The sequence below is a fragment of the Diceros bicornis genome, chromosome 3 (genome assembly GCF_020826845.1).
Source record: "Diceros bicornis minor isolate mBicDic1 chromosome 3, mDicBic1.mat.cur, whole genome shotgun sequence".
Lineage (NCBI taxonomy): Eukaryota > Metazoa > Chordata > Mammalia > Perissodactyla > Rhinocerotidae > Diceros > Diceros bicornis.
The window spans coordinates 14,281,783-14,298,428 of NC_080742.1; the positions used below are offsets into that span (position 1 = coordinate 14,281,783).

The following is a 16,646-nucleotide window of genomic DNA, read 5'->3' on the forward strand; positions in this document are numbered from 1 at the left end:
GTGCAGTCCGCACACGTTTTATTGAACCCAGTGAAGTTTATTTCCATGTTTCAGGTGGTGGCACCTAACTTTATTAATTTTCCTAGTCTAAAATGAAAGTAAAGAGGAATTCATTTTCCCACTCCTTTAAGAGAAAATGTGCTCTCTCAGAGCTTAAAATGAAATTAGTTATGTTACCCTCCATTTTTTTAAAAAGCAAGTATTTATTGAGTTATTCTTACATATTTAGAAATGCATTTTAGTTAAAAGGGTGATTTGGAGCTTAAAACAGGATCAAACCCAATAAAAATTTGCAGGGAAGATGTGCAGAATGAACAGCATCAGCCTGCAGTGATTCTTGAGATTTGTTTAGTGATCATACTAATTTTCCATAGTTGGGAATCTGTTTGCTAATTTAAGAGCACTGAGATTTGGTACGAAAAAAGTTCTCTGTCAGTCATTCGTAGTTGTTATATTATTTATCAAAAACCCTTTAAGAGACTCTTTAGTTTTCAGAATGTCAGATATGAAGGCTTAGTAATGTTGCAGATTAAAATTACATATTTGAACTCAAGAATAATTAATAATTTATAATGCCCAAATGTAAATATAAATGAATAGATTTTATAGGCAATGCTTTTTGTTATTTTTTTTCTCTTCATCTTCCCTATTCTTTCTTGTAGCTGACAATTTTACTAATAAACTAAATGTCTAAAGGTAAAGAAATGAGAGTCAACCATCGCAGGAGTCCTTAACTTCTCTGGTGAATAAAAAAATGTAGAATCAATGACTATTCAAAATCTAGGGTCACCGTCAGTTAGCACATGTAATTTGAAATCTGGCAGTATTTAAAGCAACTTACTGTTTACTAGCAGAGGTCGCACATGTGAAACTTGATCACAGTGACACAAGCATCATTTATTACACCATCAGGATAAGTATCTAAGATTCTCTAGTATGTTTAATGCTACTGCTAGCAGTAGCGATAGCCAGGGTGCTTTAAACTTATATAATACCATGGTTTCAAAGAAACTTCTATTCAGGAGTGTTTCATAATTCATCCAAGAATCTATTCAGTTACGTAAAATCAGAAGAGAGGAGCGTTCATTCAATTTACATGAAAAATTTTAAAATTTCCATGTGCCTCTTTGGGCTTTAAGATCAAATTATCCAAGTAGAAACCCATGAGGACAAATAGTTCAACTTACTCTAAGCTCTGAAAAAAGCAAATTTCTTTTAAAGCAGTCTTGAAAAGGAGCTAGTATCCTAGTTATTTCAAGAAAATTCTATTGGTTCATTTTTTTTCTCTGATGACTCTGGTGACAGGAAGGGTCCAGGAAACAGAGTTCTGGGCATGGGGGGCCAATTTTCTTTTAGCAGATAATCTGTGATAATGAAGGATTTAAGGTAATTTAGAGAGAATTTCCTCTGACACCAGTGATTTTTGCTGTGGTTAAAATCTATTAGGAGCTGATACCTATACTGATGTCTGGACAGCAAAAATGTCTCTCTTGCCCTCTGCTCTGTTACCTTTCCTGCTTCTTCATGAATTTTAAATCACACGTTCAGTCCTGTTTCCAAATCAAGTTGTAGAAATGGAAAGCACACACGCGATCTTTTGATATTCACATCTCTGCTGAATTCTGGCAGAGCAAGAGGCTTGCTCATTGTCCACTAGTTTCCACGACAATTCGTGAACTAGGTATCTCTTGACCCTTCCACAGTTGTGGACTCCCATCACATGGCGGCTAACAAATACAGGGATAAGTCTAAGGATATTATTAGGATGTGTAAGAAGTGAGAGTAAGACAGCCTACTGCTTTTGCCACGATGAAAACATGGGTATACACGTTCTTTTCTATAGAGTGTAGTCATAGCAGGCATCCTATACTTTTAGCTTACAGGGTCAGGAACCCAACAAGAGAGTTACTGAAAATCAGAGCCTTAATTCTCATCTCATTTGTGCTGGTATGGGTCAAAGTCATTGCTCCAAAGAATAAATACATAAAAATTTTAAAAATTTGAATTTATTTAAAATTAAATAGGGTACCGTTACTCTTTCAGAAGCAGGAAAATTGTTTAAGCGTGCTTCTTCATGAAACTAAGGGAAAGAAATAGAGTATGTTGGAAGGATATTTCAGGCCTGTAATTTGATTACTTTTTTTGAGGTCCTAACAGTTTTATTGAGAAATAATCTGCATATTCTATAATTCATTCATTTAGAGTGTAAAATTCAAGATTTTTAGTTTATTCACAAAATTATGAAAACATTACCACAGTCAATTTTAGAACAGTTTCATCATCTCCCAAAGAAATCCTACACCCTTTAGCTCTTATAAGTACTTTTCAAAAAAATCTTAGTCTCCTCATTTGCTGTTAATTTACCTCCCAATTTTTGTTTGGTAGCCTTTTTATAGCATTCCTTTTGGGCCCCAGATCTGTTGATGTAGGATGGAGGGGAGGTGGTGGGTTGAGTGGAAGGGACTGTGTTAAGTGCCCTCACAAGATTACCTGGTAGATTACACTAAAGACAATTTTCAACAGGACCCTGGGGACGTACTATGAATGCCTAAGTCAGGATCCCACAGCTTTGTTCCTCACAGGGAAACACGAAATATATGTGTGTGTTCAGACACATTGACAAAAATAAGCTAACCACTTGATAAATAGAACCTCTGTTAATGGCCCCTTTCTTTCCTCTTCTTTTCATACTCCCCTCCTCCCGACATCTTCTGCCTCTTTCTCCTGTTCTCTTTCTCTCGTCTTATTTTGATATATTCCTTTTTCTAGATTACCACAAGCCTCAATACAACAACAGCCTCTGTCCTCCAATTTTCCATTGGTAAGTGTTTTTAGCAATTATAGCAATTTAACTTGGAAATGTTTGTTTTAATCATAGTGTACAATCAGGATTATAGTGCCAAACGCTTTTAGATTTAGAGAAGAGTAAGTCTTAACTTGGCAGTAAATAATTTAAAACATTTAAAAAGTGAAATAAAAAAAAAATTTTCAATGCTACCTTCTGTTCTCACGTCTCTCCAGCAGGGAGTGGTAGTTAAAAATAATACAGTTAATCCACAACATCTTAAAGTGATTTATATGAATTTTGAATGCATTGGATTTTTCTGTTACAGCAGAATTACCTTATTAGCTATGTTTTGCTCAGATTAACATTGAAATCTGTTAAATTTCCTGTGCTCTTACTGACTAGTAGTGAAAGAGATAATTATTGGTGGCTGAGAGAAACCAATTACGGCTTCATGTTTGACATAAATAATCTGTGTTTAATTCAGTCATGGATAATGAAAAAAATGACTGTATCTGGCAATATTTCATCTAAGTGCTTTTGTATTAGAGCTAAAAATTCGTACCCAAAGCCTTCAGTAAAATAAGGTACTTTTTGATCAAGTGTTTATAGTTTTGCTGTCTATTATATTACTTTCTATGCTAATTTTCAAAGGTATATATTAGTAAATAACATATACAGGTTTCCAAGGGGAATGTTCTAGGTAAAGAAAGACATTGCCTTCTAGATGGGGGCTAGCTTTATTGATCTTGGTCCCATAAGATGGAAACCTCCTCCTGGCCTTTCCCAGTGGCATGAGGATGGCCGGGACAGCATCCTCCAGTCTCTACCCCCTTCGCCCTCATATCTTTGGAGATCCACCATTAGCGAAAGGACTGTTTCCCTCAGTAGCCTTCCATACTAATTGCAAATCAGTGTTCTCACAGCCAGGAGCCCACTGTGGTTGATTGTGCCTAAGAGCAATTTTCTTCAAGTCACGTAGTTGTCACTTTTTCATCAGTGTGTCTCGTTTCAGCCTCTGTAGGTATTATGTGAACCTGCCTGATTACAGTTTGGGTTATTTTCTTCTCACATGGATAGCATTACCTACAACAATTTACAGACTATTTAGAAGTCCATATGTGGTCATAAGAAAAGCATTAGCAAAGACAAAATAGAGAGAGAGTTTTTATGAGAGAGTTTTCTTTGTTCTATTGGCAAGTGTATTCTAAGTTTTCTAGAGTGAGCATGTAATACTTTTATAATCAGAAAAAAACAACGTTCATTTTTTAAAAGTTGTGGTGGTACAAAACCAAATTTTTAAAATTCTAGCATGACAGGCAAGTAACTTAGAGGTTCTTAACCAGAACAAATATGTTTAAATTCATTATGCTATTAATATAAAAAATAAGCTGAGTCATGTTTCCTGTTTATCAGTATTCTGAGTATTTATTCTTACTTTTTGCTGGAGCAATGAATATTAATTTCAGATATGATCTTTTAGCAATTAAAGAACACAAGAGAATCCACTTTAAAATATATGCCTCACGATCCTACTAGTATTGGAATTTTATTCAAGGTAGGAGAGATCAGCACCAATTAAATTATCCTTCCTTAAAGGAAAAACAAAGGTGTGTTTTTGTAAATAGTAGAGTGTACTGTAGAGCTGACGTAGATTCTTTGTTTCCTCACTTTTTGATAGTACCCTACCATGAAGAGTGGAGCTGATGAAACAGGGCCAAGAAAAAGAGTTAATCAGGAAAAGCAGGGTGTGGTATCTGAGACCCAAAACTCAGAAAAGCACCATGCCCAAGGTCTTGGGACTGGACCCCAACATATAACTTAGCAAGGGCCCTTGGTTTTCCCACGAGCCAAAGGGATGCAGCCCACCAGGCCTAGAGAGTGGCTTGTGTTATTTAAAGCCTGGCTTTGAATCTTAGGTTAGAAGACTGGAAAAGTGACAGAATCAGGGAGTTGGAGAGAGAGAGATCTCAAGTTTATAACTAAAAAATACACTTAGAAATCTTTTTTGAGTGGCAGTTTTAGAATCAAAAGTGAAATTTTAGCATGTCATTGTTTGGGAATGAAACAAAATATTTAGTAAAAGAAATTATAATTTATTGCTTAGAAACTTCATTGGGGAATTTGCTTACTGCATTTTGAGAATAAAAATTTGGAGAACTAAGAAGGATTAGGGTGACTAAGAAACAATGTAGTGGCAAACCATTAGCTGTATGGTGTATAGGGTACAGTAAATTTAGTATAGTAGGCAGAACTTTTCAGAAATGGTTTTGTATGTCTCATTATGAATGGTTGGAGTAGCATCATTGTGTTTATGTGGATGATGTGAAGGCAAGACTGGGGCACATGCACAAATTCCAGAGATGTCATAATTGTATGTGTTCATCTGAGCTTTGCAAGCCCCACAATAACCAAATACCAAAATAGCAATGGCAGTCAAGTAGCCATTGCACTTATACTCAGTTCAGAAATTATATTGAGTGTGTCATAAAAAACACTGTGTGTCGGGGCTGGCCTGGTGGCGCAAGCGGTGAAGTGCGCGAGCTCAGTTGTGATGGCCTGGGGTTCGCCGGTTCGGATCCTGGGCGCACACCGACGCACCGCTTGGCAAGCCATGCTGAGGCGGCGTCCCATATAAAGTGGAGGAAGATGGGCATGGATGTTAGCCCACGGCCAGTCTTCCTCTGCAAAAAGAGGAGGATTGGCAGATGTTAGCTCAGGGCCGATCTTCCTCACAAAAAACAAAAACAAAAACAAAAAAACACTGTATGTCAACAGTTCAACATTTTTATTTCTTTTTGTATTGTGGAATTCTCCAAATCTATACTAATATAGTCATGCACCATATGATGGCGTTTCAGTCAACCGCAGACCGCATATACGATGGTGGTCCCATATGATTAGTACCATATCGCCTAGGTGTGTAATATGCTATACCATCTAGGTTTGTGTAAGTACACTCTCTGATGTTCACACAATGACAAAATTGCCTAACGACACATTTCTCAGAATGTATCCCCGTTGTTAAGCAACACATGACTGCAATGTGGTTAAATATGGTCAGTCAGATTTAGTGTCACTCCTCAGAAAGTCCTTTAAAATGTTAAATGTTCATTGCATGGCATGATGATTTAGATGTATTATAGGAATTTTCTAGGGGATTCTTTCGTCATTTATGGCTTCAAGGTGAATTATCTTCATAATTATGCACATACAACAATAGAATAATATATTGCCTTGATATTTTATATATTGCTCTTGTAACATTTTCAATTACATGACAAGCATTTTCCAAAAGAATCCTAAGTACCTCAGAATATGTATACAGAAGTTTCTTGAATTATTGAGGAGTGTCTCAAGTAAACTCTATTGTCTCAATGCAGCAATGCTCTCCCAACTCTTCTAATATATATATATATACTATATATGTGTGTGTGTGTATGTATGTATATACACACATACGCATATACACATAAATATACAGGCCCTCTTAACTAAATGAGTTTTAAAGCATTCTCAAAATGCAGTTTTGCAAGCTGAAATTTATCAGGTTATCGACAGCTAAATCATCTTGAAAAGAGTCCTAAAATATTCTTAGAACTTTTCATTTTTCTGTTCCAATGAACGATCTCATATCCATTTCTGAGCTGAAGCATTGATCTGCTGCAATCTTCACTTGATTCATTAGATTCAACTTGTGGAATTTATGGTTGTAGCCTGAGGGGCATTTACCCATTCCCTTTAGATTTCCTCTGGGATGGGAAGAAAAATTTGAGATGATGCCCTTGCAAACTATCATCTTACAGATGCCTCCAAACTCTGTTTTCCCAGGCAGGGTCCTGCATCCAAGGGAAGGGCTGGTAGTGCTTTGTATCCGTTACTCACTGAACAAGATTTCACTGAATATTTGCTGTGTGCCCAGCTCGTCCTGAACTAACTTTAACTCTGGAAAGACAAAAAAGTGAGAAAACAGAACATTTTTACAGTGTTTAGTGGTGTGGTGGAGGCATGTGGAGCCTAAAACCTCTATAGGACTGCCAGATTGTTACAAACAGAGATGGACGTGTACAGGTCCCCGTGGTAGCAAGGCCTAACTAGGTCTTGTAGAGTAGAGCCCTTTAGGGAGACTTCTTAAAGAGGAGAATCCCTGAGAGCCAACCACATGAGTCACTGGAAAGGTGAAAGGTTTTTCCAGGTGAGAAGCCAGAGTGACACAAACAAGGTATAGGGTGGGAACGTGAGTGCCCTCCTAGAGCAGAGGGACTGGCCAGGGGTGGCTGTGAGCAGTGTCAGATAAAATTGTGTCCATCTGAAGAGTTAATCAAAATTGGCTGGAGATTTTTAACTCATTTAATAGGCAATAGAATCAACAAAATGGCCTCTTTCTCTCTTGAGCAATAAAGAAATACAATGAAATTAATTCCTAAGAAAGATTATTTGGATCATTGTGTTAAGAGTGAACTTGTCCCTTCCTTGATATAAATCTGCGCTGACTACTCAACAAGAACTTGCCGATATGTTTCTTCAATATGGCCCAGCCCTTTCTTCAGATCCATAGAATTCGTTAGTCAAATGGGGATTAAAGGTAAAGCATTTAAAAACAGAGGCCTTGAAGAACAGTTTGGCTTGGGAGGTAAATCTGTCTTGTCCATCATAGCGTTCTCAGCCCCTAACCCAGGGACTCAAAATAAGTAGATGCTCATAAATATTTCTTGCCTGAGTGACAAGTAACTATTACAGAGACATCTGTAATAGTATGTAACTAAGTGCTAAATTGGTGTGATGCAGACATTTCATGCCAAGAGAGGGTATGGGGGAGGTGATCTGAGGACCTCAATCAATGGAAAAGGTGACCTAGAAGAAAACAGAGAATCACCAATAAACTATTCTTTTAGTGAAGCCAGTGGACAAAAATATATATCTATGCATTTATCAGTTTGTTTTTATCGAATTAGCTAGAATCTATTATTTGTTCATAATTTATAGAATTAGTATCTTTTTTCTTTGGTTTTACTTATGAATATCCTAAAGATTTGAGGTTTTGTGTGTGTTTATTTTTTTTTTTTACTGCTTTTTTGTTTTTAATCATCTTAAGACAGAAGGAAGTCATTAAATCATAAATGTTTTATATTTACAGATTAAGATATCAAAATGTCCCTAGACCTGAATTATTCTCTTATGTACTGTATGTGCTACAGAATCTCTGAGATAAATGAGAGTATTTTGAAAAATAAAAACTAGAAAATTACAAAAGTTAGAGGTGCTCTCATTGGTGAATTGAAAGATTGCTTTGTAAAAGAAAAGAGATCTGGCATTATTTTTTCTCAAATAGATGTAATGAATAAAATGCCACTTGTAAGAAGTATTATATTGCATTCAACATAAGGGAAGCAGTTTTTCCCTCAGGGCTAATTCATAAACATCTTAATTACTCAGAACTTGATTCAATAGAGAAACTCGCAACTCTTTTAGAATAGCTAATTCAGAAGGAGGAGAAATTGAGCCCTCCATATCTTGGTATGAATTATTGCTCATTTCCTCTGTGAACCTACAGAAATATATTTCTAAATTATACTCTCATTTTTTTCAAGAGTCATTTTCCTTGGTAAGTGAGTAAGATTGGGAAATTTATTATGAAATGGTGAAAACTTCCTCTGAAAACATGGAAATCTCTAAGTATGAAACTAACAAAATCTCTGGTGACTTTAGCTCAAAACAAATATAAATGAAAAACAGAAGTTTAGAAAATTTTAATGGTAAAATTAATTTAATACATATGCTTTAAAGGTTAAATACATGTTTTATTTGAGTGTAAGTTTCTTGGATATAAAAGATATTAAAATAAGGTTTGTTTATGACTTGATTTTTAAATCTTCAAAGATCTATTTTAACACAAAAACTGAAATACTTATATATGGGACACTTCTGTGTTATCTACATTTAATAAATAAAGGTTTGGAACTAATTATAATTCAGGTTATCCTGCTCTTTCATCCTAGGGTTGACCTATTCCTTTTTAGGGAATGTATATTTTAAAAGACCAATTTAAATGAACTTGACATGTATTTCAAATCCACTTGACCCCAAGTTCTTAAGTCTTATTTTAAGTAATAAAAGGGAATACTCTGAAATATTTTTAACATTCTAGTAAACATAAAGTTCTGGCAAATATTGTTGAGATTAATTATAAGTGTTTTTGAATTATTAAAACTGATAACTAAATAATTATCTTTATGTGAATTAAAATACAGTTTGAAAGATACTATGCCCGTTCCCTTTTGAAATATTTAATTTGTTGTCACTCACCTTGATGAGGGTTAAAAAAATAAATATCAGTAATTCATTCATAAATATGTTCTCCTAATATTTATTGAGTGCTGTTCTAGGAGAAGGGATATAGTAGTGAACTACAGGGGGAGAAGAAATTGATCATTGATATAGACTAAAAGGTCTCTCCTCCATGAAAACTCGTCTCATTGCCCCAGCCTGATATCTCTGAATCCCCACTTTCTCTGTATTTATTTTATGATACCTACGTCACTCTGCTTTGATTTATACACTGGCCATTTCTACACATCTAGTTTCTCTCTTTACAGCTTAAATGTTATTTGAGGGCCAAGGAGTGTACAAGTATCCCTCTTTGTATACAGGGCAGAATTTTGCCCACAACTAGAACTAAATAAATATAAACTGAATTGAATTAAATTCGTAGTTTAGGAAAGAGATCTAGTGATGTTCCACATTGGTGCTCAATACTATACCCATTCTTGACTGCTGAGGCAAGGAGTATGCTGAATGAAATCCGTGGGCAATGTTAGAACCTGATCTGAGCCAGTAATTTTCGCTTTCTTACCAATCAAGGACCCTTGGTCAAGGATTCTCCTGTCAGAAAGATCTTTAGGAAGTGTACTATGTATAACTCGATGTGCCTATATCCGCTGTGGGGAAAGCAAAACCTGAGACACTGCCCAGCCTTCAAGGAGTTTATTATCAAATAGATGGGGTCAGGGGGTGTCCATGTGTGAGAAGAAACCAAGGAAGAGGTGCAGACCACACAGAAGAGTAAGAGTGCAGCCTGTGGAAAGTCCAAGAAAGAGGGAGGTCCAGAGGCAGGACTTTTATCATTTTCGAAGGAGACTGATGAGCAAACGTGGTACTGACCCAGAGGGTCAGCATCACAGTGAAAGACGGTTGGCAGGGAGACAAGGCAGGGGCCATTCTAAGACCTTGAGACCAAGGTCAAAGCCAGAACAACAAGGGTGGTAATGCTGAGTCTCCAGATTGCTGGGGGTGGGGAGGGGTGGTAAGTTAACACCTGCTGCCTAAATTGAGGATTAGTCCTCCTAGAAAATGAGCCAGACCTGAGCACTCAGACTAGGCTATATGGCCTCAGCCCTGAGGAAACAATGGCTGCTTGGCAGGGAACCAGACAAAGCTTGACACATTTTGCATTTCTCTTCCTTATGTTTCTCTCAACATAGGATCTGATGAAAGTTTTATGCTGCAGGCTTGGGAGGAAACTTGCAAAGGGGTAGGCACCCAAAAGTTGTTGGAAATGACATGGCAGTCCATAAATTAAGAGAATTGGTGACTTTATCCCTTATGATAGGAGTGGCAGTAAAAGGAAGTACAAATATTTTGGAAGTGAGGGAATGGGGCTAGGACTGAAAGGGAGAAAGGTACAAAAGGGGAGGAGGACAGCTGTTCATTTTATATCCTGTGGTCATTGTCCATCTGCCATAGACTGAAAGAAGTGACCTAATGAGGTTTGGGAATTTCAGCCAAGGAAGTGACTAAAGGGGCAAAATATTAATCACATACTGTCACATTTATTCAGAAAGAAAGGTTTGCAGATCCAGTAGCTTGTTTACCAATAAAGACAGTCAAAACAGAAATTATTACAAGTAGCATCTTTTAAAAATAGACAAATATAAAACAGACCCTGAAAAGGAATTGCTTTAAAACCCTGCTCTTTTTCTACATTTTATGAAAGAGGTCTTTCAACTTTAAAGGAATCATGTTTTTAGTAGAAATACAGAATGTTTTTCAGGATTTTTATTGTTCTACTTTATTTGACCTTTCTTAATCCTTAATATCAGTTTTTAGTAGATGCTTAAAATAGAAATTTCACTTCCATTTAATGATCCGTCTTACAACACTGTCCCTCAAATATGTTTCTTCAGTTAAGAACATTCTAAATTCCCCCCAAGGGTATTTGTGGGCAAAACAGAGGTATAGACATAAACTCTAGATTTCCATATTCAATTAATTGATCAATTCATCTTCTGGGACAACTGAAAATTTTGAACATGTTGACTTCTCTAAACCAACAATTTCCCTTGATAAAATAATGATTTATCTCAACTTTGGTCATCATCTTTTACCAAAATTGAGTTCATTTGCTCTTGACAGATCCAAGAGTAATTTGAGGATTTCCTCTCGTGTGGAATGGAACTGTTCTTAATTAAAGTCATATCTGTGGGCTCCTTTCAGTCACAATTCCCATCCCTGTCATTCCAGTCTGAGAAGCCCCAGGATGCTTCCTGCCCGGGCTGCCACAAAGCATTATCCGATACAGTAACCATTTTTTTCCTTCCCTGCCTCTTACCCATGAATCAGACTGCTGCCCCTTTGGCTACAGCCCCTGAACTTCAACAAGGCATGAGCTGTTGTGTCTGTGCAGGCACAGGCCAGGCGAATTGAGCCAGTATTTTATGAGAGCCTGAAGCAGCCCGGCATGGCAGGATGTATAGGCATGGTCAGACGTGGGGACAACAGCTAAGAGCATACCTGAGAGAAGCTGAGGGAGACTGTTGGCTCAACCAAGAACAGCCTTCCCCATTAGGCCATACGCATTTATTTCACCCGTGGTCTGAGAATTGGTAAAATAGCCCATGTGAGGCCAAATTCCCATTTTCCCAGGTAGATTATTTTCCCTTTTCCTTGAACTCTAAGTTCCAAAGTACTCTGTGGATAACTGATGTACAGGAACATAATAAGTAACAAAAACAATTTGCTCCAAGGAGTATCAGGCAAGAAGCTAGCTTACTACTAGAGTACAAACTTGATTACATTTTTTACAGAATTTACCAACTAATGGAAGAAATTTATATAGATATGCCACATTATAAAACATTATGCACAGACACATAAAATCTTATAGAGTTTAGGTTTTTATTTTAGGAGAGGAATAAAACAAATATGAAAACTAAGATACATATTAAACCACTTATCCTGGAAGTTACAGCATTCTATACTTAAAACTGGGAGTTGTAATTCAGGTACTCTTCATCAGGTAGTACTTCTAGACTTGCCATATTATCAAGACGTTGCTCTACCTACAGTAGATTATTTTGATCTCATGGGTCAATGCCTTTAGGATTTTTCTGGGCAGACTCAGTAATGAAGGAAATAAAAATCTAAATGTAATATAATCACTATTCTACATCATTGTTGTTACTGGAAAATAAACATGCACAGCTGCCGCCAATGAAATATTTGAACAGAAGTTTGTAAAACTATAAAAATATTGATCATCTGTATAATAATGGTCCAAGACTCGCTTGTGGCGGAATTATTTTGAAGAAGAAAAATTGCAAAGTAGCAAATAAGCTTTTACTGTGTTCTTTGATGCTTTCAGGGACAGTGAGATTATTTTCTCTCTAGGGAGTAGTACTATCCTCAAGAATTGCTCTTAGCAAAAAAAACAATAATTGCCAGAACTGCTTATTATACCAGTATCTTCATGTTGCTCATTACATTTTTCACAATATAGAATGAGACAGGTCCCCTTTCTTGAATGCCATAGCCTACAGTCACATGCAATATCCCTTGGCTGTGACAGTGTCTAGCTTTTTAAAAGCTTCTCTAAAAGTTCACCATTCATCTTTCTTTCCATTCACTACAACTTCAAGTTAATGGTCCCGTCCTCCATTTATCTACCTTGAAAAGATGAAAGGATGTGTCGACGCTGCTAAGATTTGTGCCAGTCATGGCAGGAAGTTCTAAGTAGCCAGATTATGTCCATTTCGTGACTTTATGATCTTTCTGTATCACATGCTGTTGTTTACATGCGGCTCCTGGAGCCCTGCTTGTCTCTGGGGTCTGAGCTCTGAGTAATGGCAGCGGCAGCACTCGTGCTGCCAGAATCCTCAGCAGGGCTCAGTCCAGACGCTCCTCAAGCCTTCAGTATTTATGGGCCCGCTCTGCTATCTAGAGGCATGATTTCTGGCGGTATTTTTCCCCATCTATAAATTCTGCAAGATCCCTTCTCTCCGCCTTCTGTGGCCCTGTGCTACATTTAAAAAGGCAGCTTGTTTTCCAGGCAGAGCTTTGAGGAAAGAGGCTGCTCCCGGCAACCACTGCCGAACCCCCGAGAGGACAGTAGCTCCTTCTATTGTTTCTGTTCTGATTTACTTTGAAAAGTCCTGGGCTTTGTGGAGAAGGGCATAACTAAATAAAAATAAAACTACCCAGGCCTTGGGAGACTAAAACTGTATGATTTATCCTTCTGCTATAAAAGGAAAAAGAAATAGAGAGGGCTGCTGGAGATATAGGTTCACAATCCCTAATCTGTAATTCCGTATTACAAAAAACTCAGAAAAACCACAAGACTATTTTTTTAAAATTTATTTTATGGCAAAGCCTGAAATGACCTGAATTCATTTGGCAGCAAGACCTGACTTAAGGTGATTTAAGGCTATTTATAATCTGTATTTATACTACTTATGTGAATCTTCATGCATTTCACTGCAGAAATATTAATGTTTGGTTATAGAGTGTTGCCCCAGACTTTGCTGGGGATGTTGCATAATATATGGTATATGCACCATATTACTTTTCTGACATCTGTAAATTAATTAAGTAATTTGGATCCTGAAATTTATCTTACCTCAAGGGATTATGGACCTGTATGGCTATTATTCTGAGGAAGGGAGTAAGTCTTGAATTCTTAATAGAAGAAATTACTAATACTTCTATTTTTTAAGTGGCCTTGATTTTACACCAAATCAAGCTATTCTTTAATTTGCTTGTTTTTATGGCAATCACCCAAGAGGGATGGGAAGAAAGGAAGAAGTTTATTTGTGAGTTTTGGAAACTTCCAGGTTCTAGGAGGTATTTGTAATCTCCATACCTGTATAATATGGTTAATGGACTATTGCACAATGCACAGGTTTTCAATTTACTTAATATGGGCTTCATTGATTAGCACATAATTGCTACCTGTTCATGTACTTGTATGTTCTTGGCATTATAAACTCAAACAGCTCTTTAAGATTCTCCTGGCCAGCACTGCACAGAAGCACTCCAGTTAGCAAGTCCCAGAAGTTACAGGTTCTCTCTGACTTTTGTTGAGCCCCTAAGGTTCCTGAGGGTCAACATAGGCTTCAGTCAGGTTCATCTCCAACATAGTCCAAAAATGAATGGCATGTTCTAGTGTAAGCAAACAGTTACTTAAAAGTCATTTCATCAATCCTAATCCAGTTGTAATGTGATCATTTTCTTTTAAGAATATTTTAATTGAGCCAAATCTGCCTTAAGTAATAGAAAAGGAAATTATAACTTCTCATTCTCTTTTTAATGATGTTGTGCATTGAAATATATTTATTGCTTGACTGTGCCATGCTAAGCATAGTGAAAGAGGAACTATGTAATCCAGACTCTCATGCTTTAGGACCTGTGATTGAAAACATTTGTGAAAAGCAGGAACACACATACAGTGTGTGTTCCGAACAGGGGTAGGTCCAGGTTTTGTGGGTGCACATTTGAAGCTTGTACTATTTAGGTAAAGGGTAGGGTCTCTTTAGGGGAAAAAAAAACAAAAATTACACATTCAAAATTAGGTACAAATGTGAATATTTATTTAGAATGAGAGAAGAAATCATAATAAATTACACATTTTTAGAAGCTGACAATAGCACAACATAAATCCAGAAACATAACATCTTTGTTAACTAACTGAAATGCCCTGTAATACTTCCTTATAATTTTTGGCTGCATGTTCTTATATCACTTCTTCATATGACAACTTTATAATATTTTCTGTAGAGAGAACAGAAAATTCTGCTTCTAGCTTGGTGGATCAGAGTTTTTTTTGTTATTAACATTTTACCTTCACAACTCCTTATGATGATGTCATTTAAATCTTTAGGATCATTATAATATTGAAAAATCTCTTTCTTATTTCTTTCATATATGAACTGTAAGATTTCAGGGCATTCTAACTTTTCCTGTGCAGTGACTGTCTTAACTACTCTTTGAATTGACGTCACTCATTAAACAGTTTATCACCTTTTGTCCTTGAGTCATGATGCTAGATGCGTCAGCACAGTGGACGGTAGGCGTGTTCCTGGAAGCTCTTTCCACACTGAGAAAAACTAGACTATAAAATAGAAGGGACCTGCGTAACTACATAACCATATCACACTAACCCAGAATAACGTATTTCCAACTCAACTCAACTTCCCCTTTGCTGGATTTTTAAAAGCAGCCGTGGGCACTCCAATACCACCTGACATGAGGAGAACATGGTAAGGCAGTAGTCCGAATGGAGACAGTGGTCTTAACCAGTTGCAAATGTTATAAAACCTGGTCATGTGAACACACTGCTAGAGCTCCTCTTAGGGCCTTGGAAGGTGCTTATACAATGGAGGAGCCCTGCATCAGCTTCATGGTAAATCTGCTTCTGTCTACACTGTCTACTGTTTACACTGACATGTTAGAATTAAGCATTACGTATATATATATGTTATGTCAATACACATGTGTTTACATTCTGATAAACTTATTGTCATTTCCATACTTCTTTCATGCCCTCCTGCAAGTTGCCTCAACTTTCCCTCCCAAATACCAATTGCATCCTATCACCATCTCTTTATTTAATATTCTATTGCTTTCACCTATCTCAGTAGTCGTATGTAGGGACCACAGAGATTTCTACATGCTGCTGCAGCCAGTGTTCTGATTCCTAATAAATAATAGTCATTAATGCAAAATAATATTTTTTTCAGTGTAGATATTTTAAGCCATGTATTTTTTTACATTCAGAATATTGTACAGCATGTTTCTATGTCTTTATGACTCATTTTTATTGACAAATAACTTTTGCTATTGGTATAAATGGTTCCCCATTTATAGAGCACTGGATTGGGAGTCAGGCCATATAGTCCTTTCTCTGCCAATTGACCGTGCCACATAACCTTGGGTAAGTGGTGGAGCCTGTCTGGACCCCTGGCAACTGGTTTGTAAAGTGAGACTGTTCATCTTCATGATCTCTTAAATGTCTTCCGACTGTGACCCTAAATTCTAGAACTAGGTGACAAGAATGAACTATGAGTTAACCAGGAGTACGTTTTTTCTGAGAATATGGTTATGATGTCCGTTCTAGTGAAGGCAGCCCACTCAAGAAATATCAAAGTAGTTGCCATATTGTTATTCAACCAATTGTAATTAATTTATACTTGTATCTTGCCACCAGGGGAAGATATTAAATAGAGGAACAGAAATGCAGCATCAGCTGAACCATGTAATGTTGTTACCCAAACAATTCTCAGCTTGAGAGATGGAATGTGCTACCCCTCTGGCTCTTCCTAGAAGTGTATCAGTCTCTATGCTGGTGGACAGAGGCTATAAGTCACCCCCATCTCCTTATGCTTCTGAAAAGAAGTGTACAAAAGAGCCAATAATAATAATGGTATAATTGTATTTCCAAAAGATTCTCTTCCTAGGGTTTAACTGACTAAATCTTTCCTAGGTTTATTTCATTCATTCATTCAACAGCTATTCATTGAACTCCTTTTCTGTGTGAAATAGCTCTCAAGGCACGGCAGAGACAATTTGTGAAACACAATCTTTGCCCTGG

At 36.9% G+C, this 16,646-nt stretch overlaps 1 protein-coding gene across 2 annotated transcripts in view; it reads left to right on the forward strand.

Annotated features, from left to right (window-relative positions):
* The window catches only part of RELN (reelin), a 485,778-nt gene that overhangs the window by 248,432 nt on the left and 220,700 nt on the right, over positions 1-16,646 (forward strand). For both annotated transcript variants that reach the window (XM_058523829.1, XM_058523821.1), the window contains exon 8: positions 2,770-2,821. In XM_058523829.1, coding sequence (XP_058379812.1) covers positions 2,770-2,821 — 52 coding nt within the window. The remainder of the gene's footprint in view (positions 1-2,769; positions 2,822-16,646) is intronic.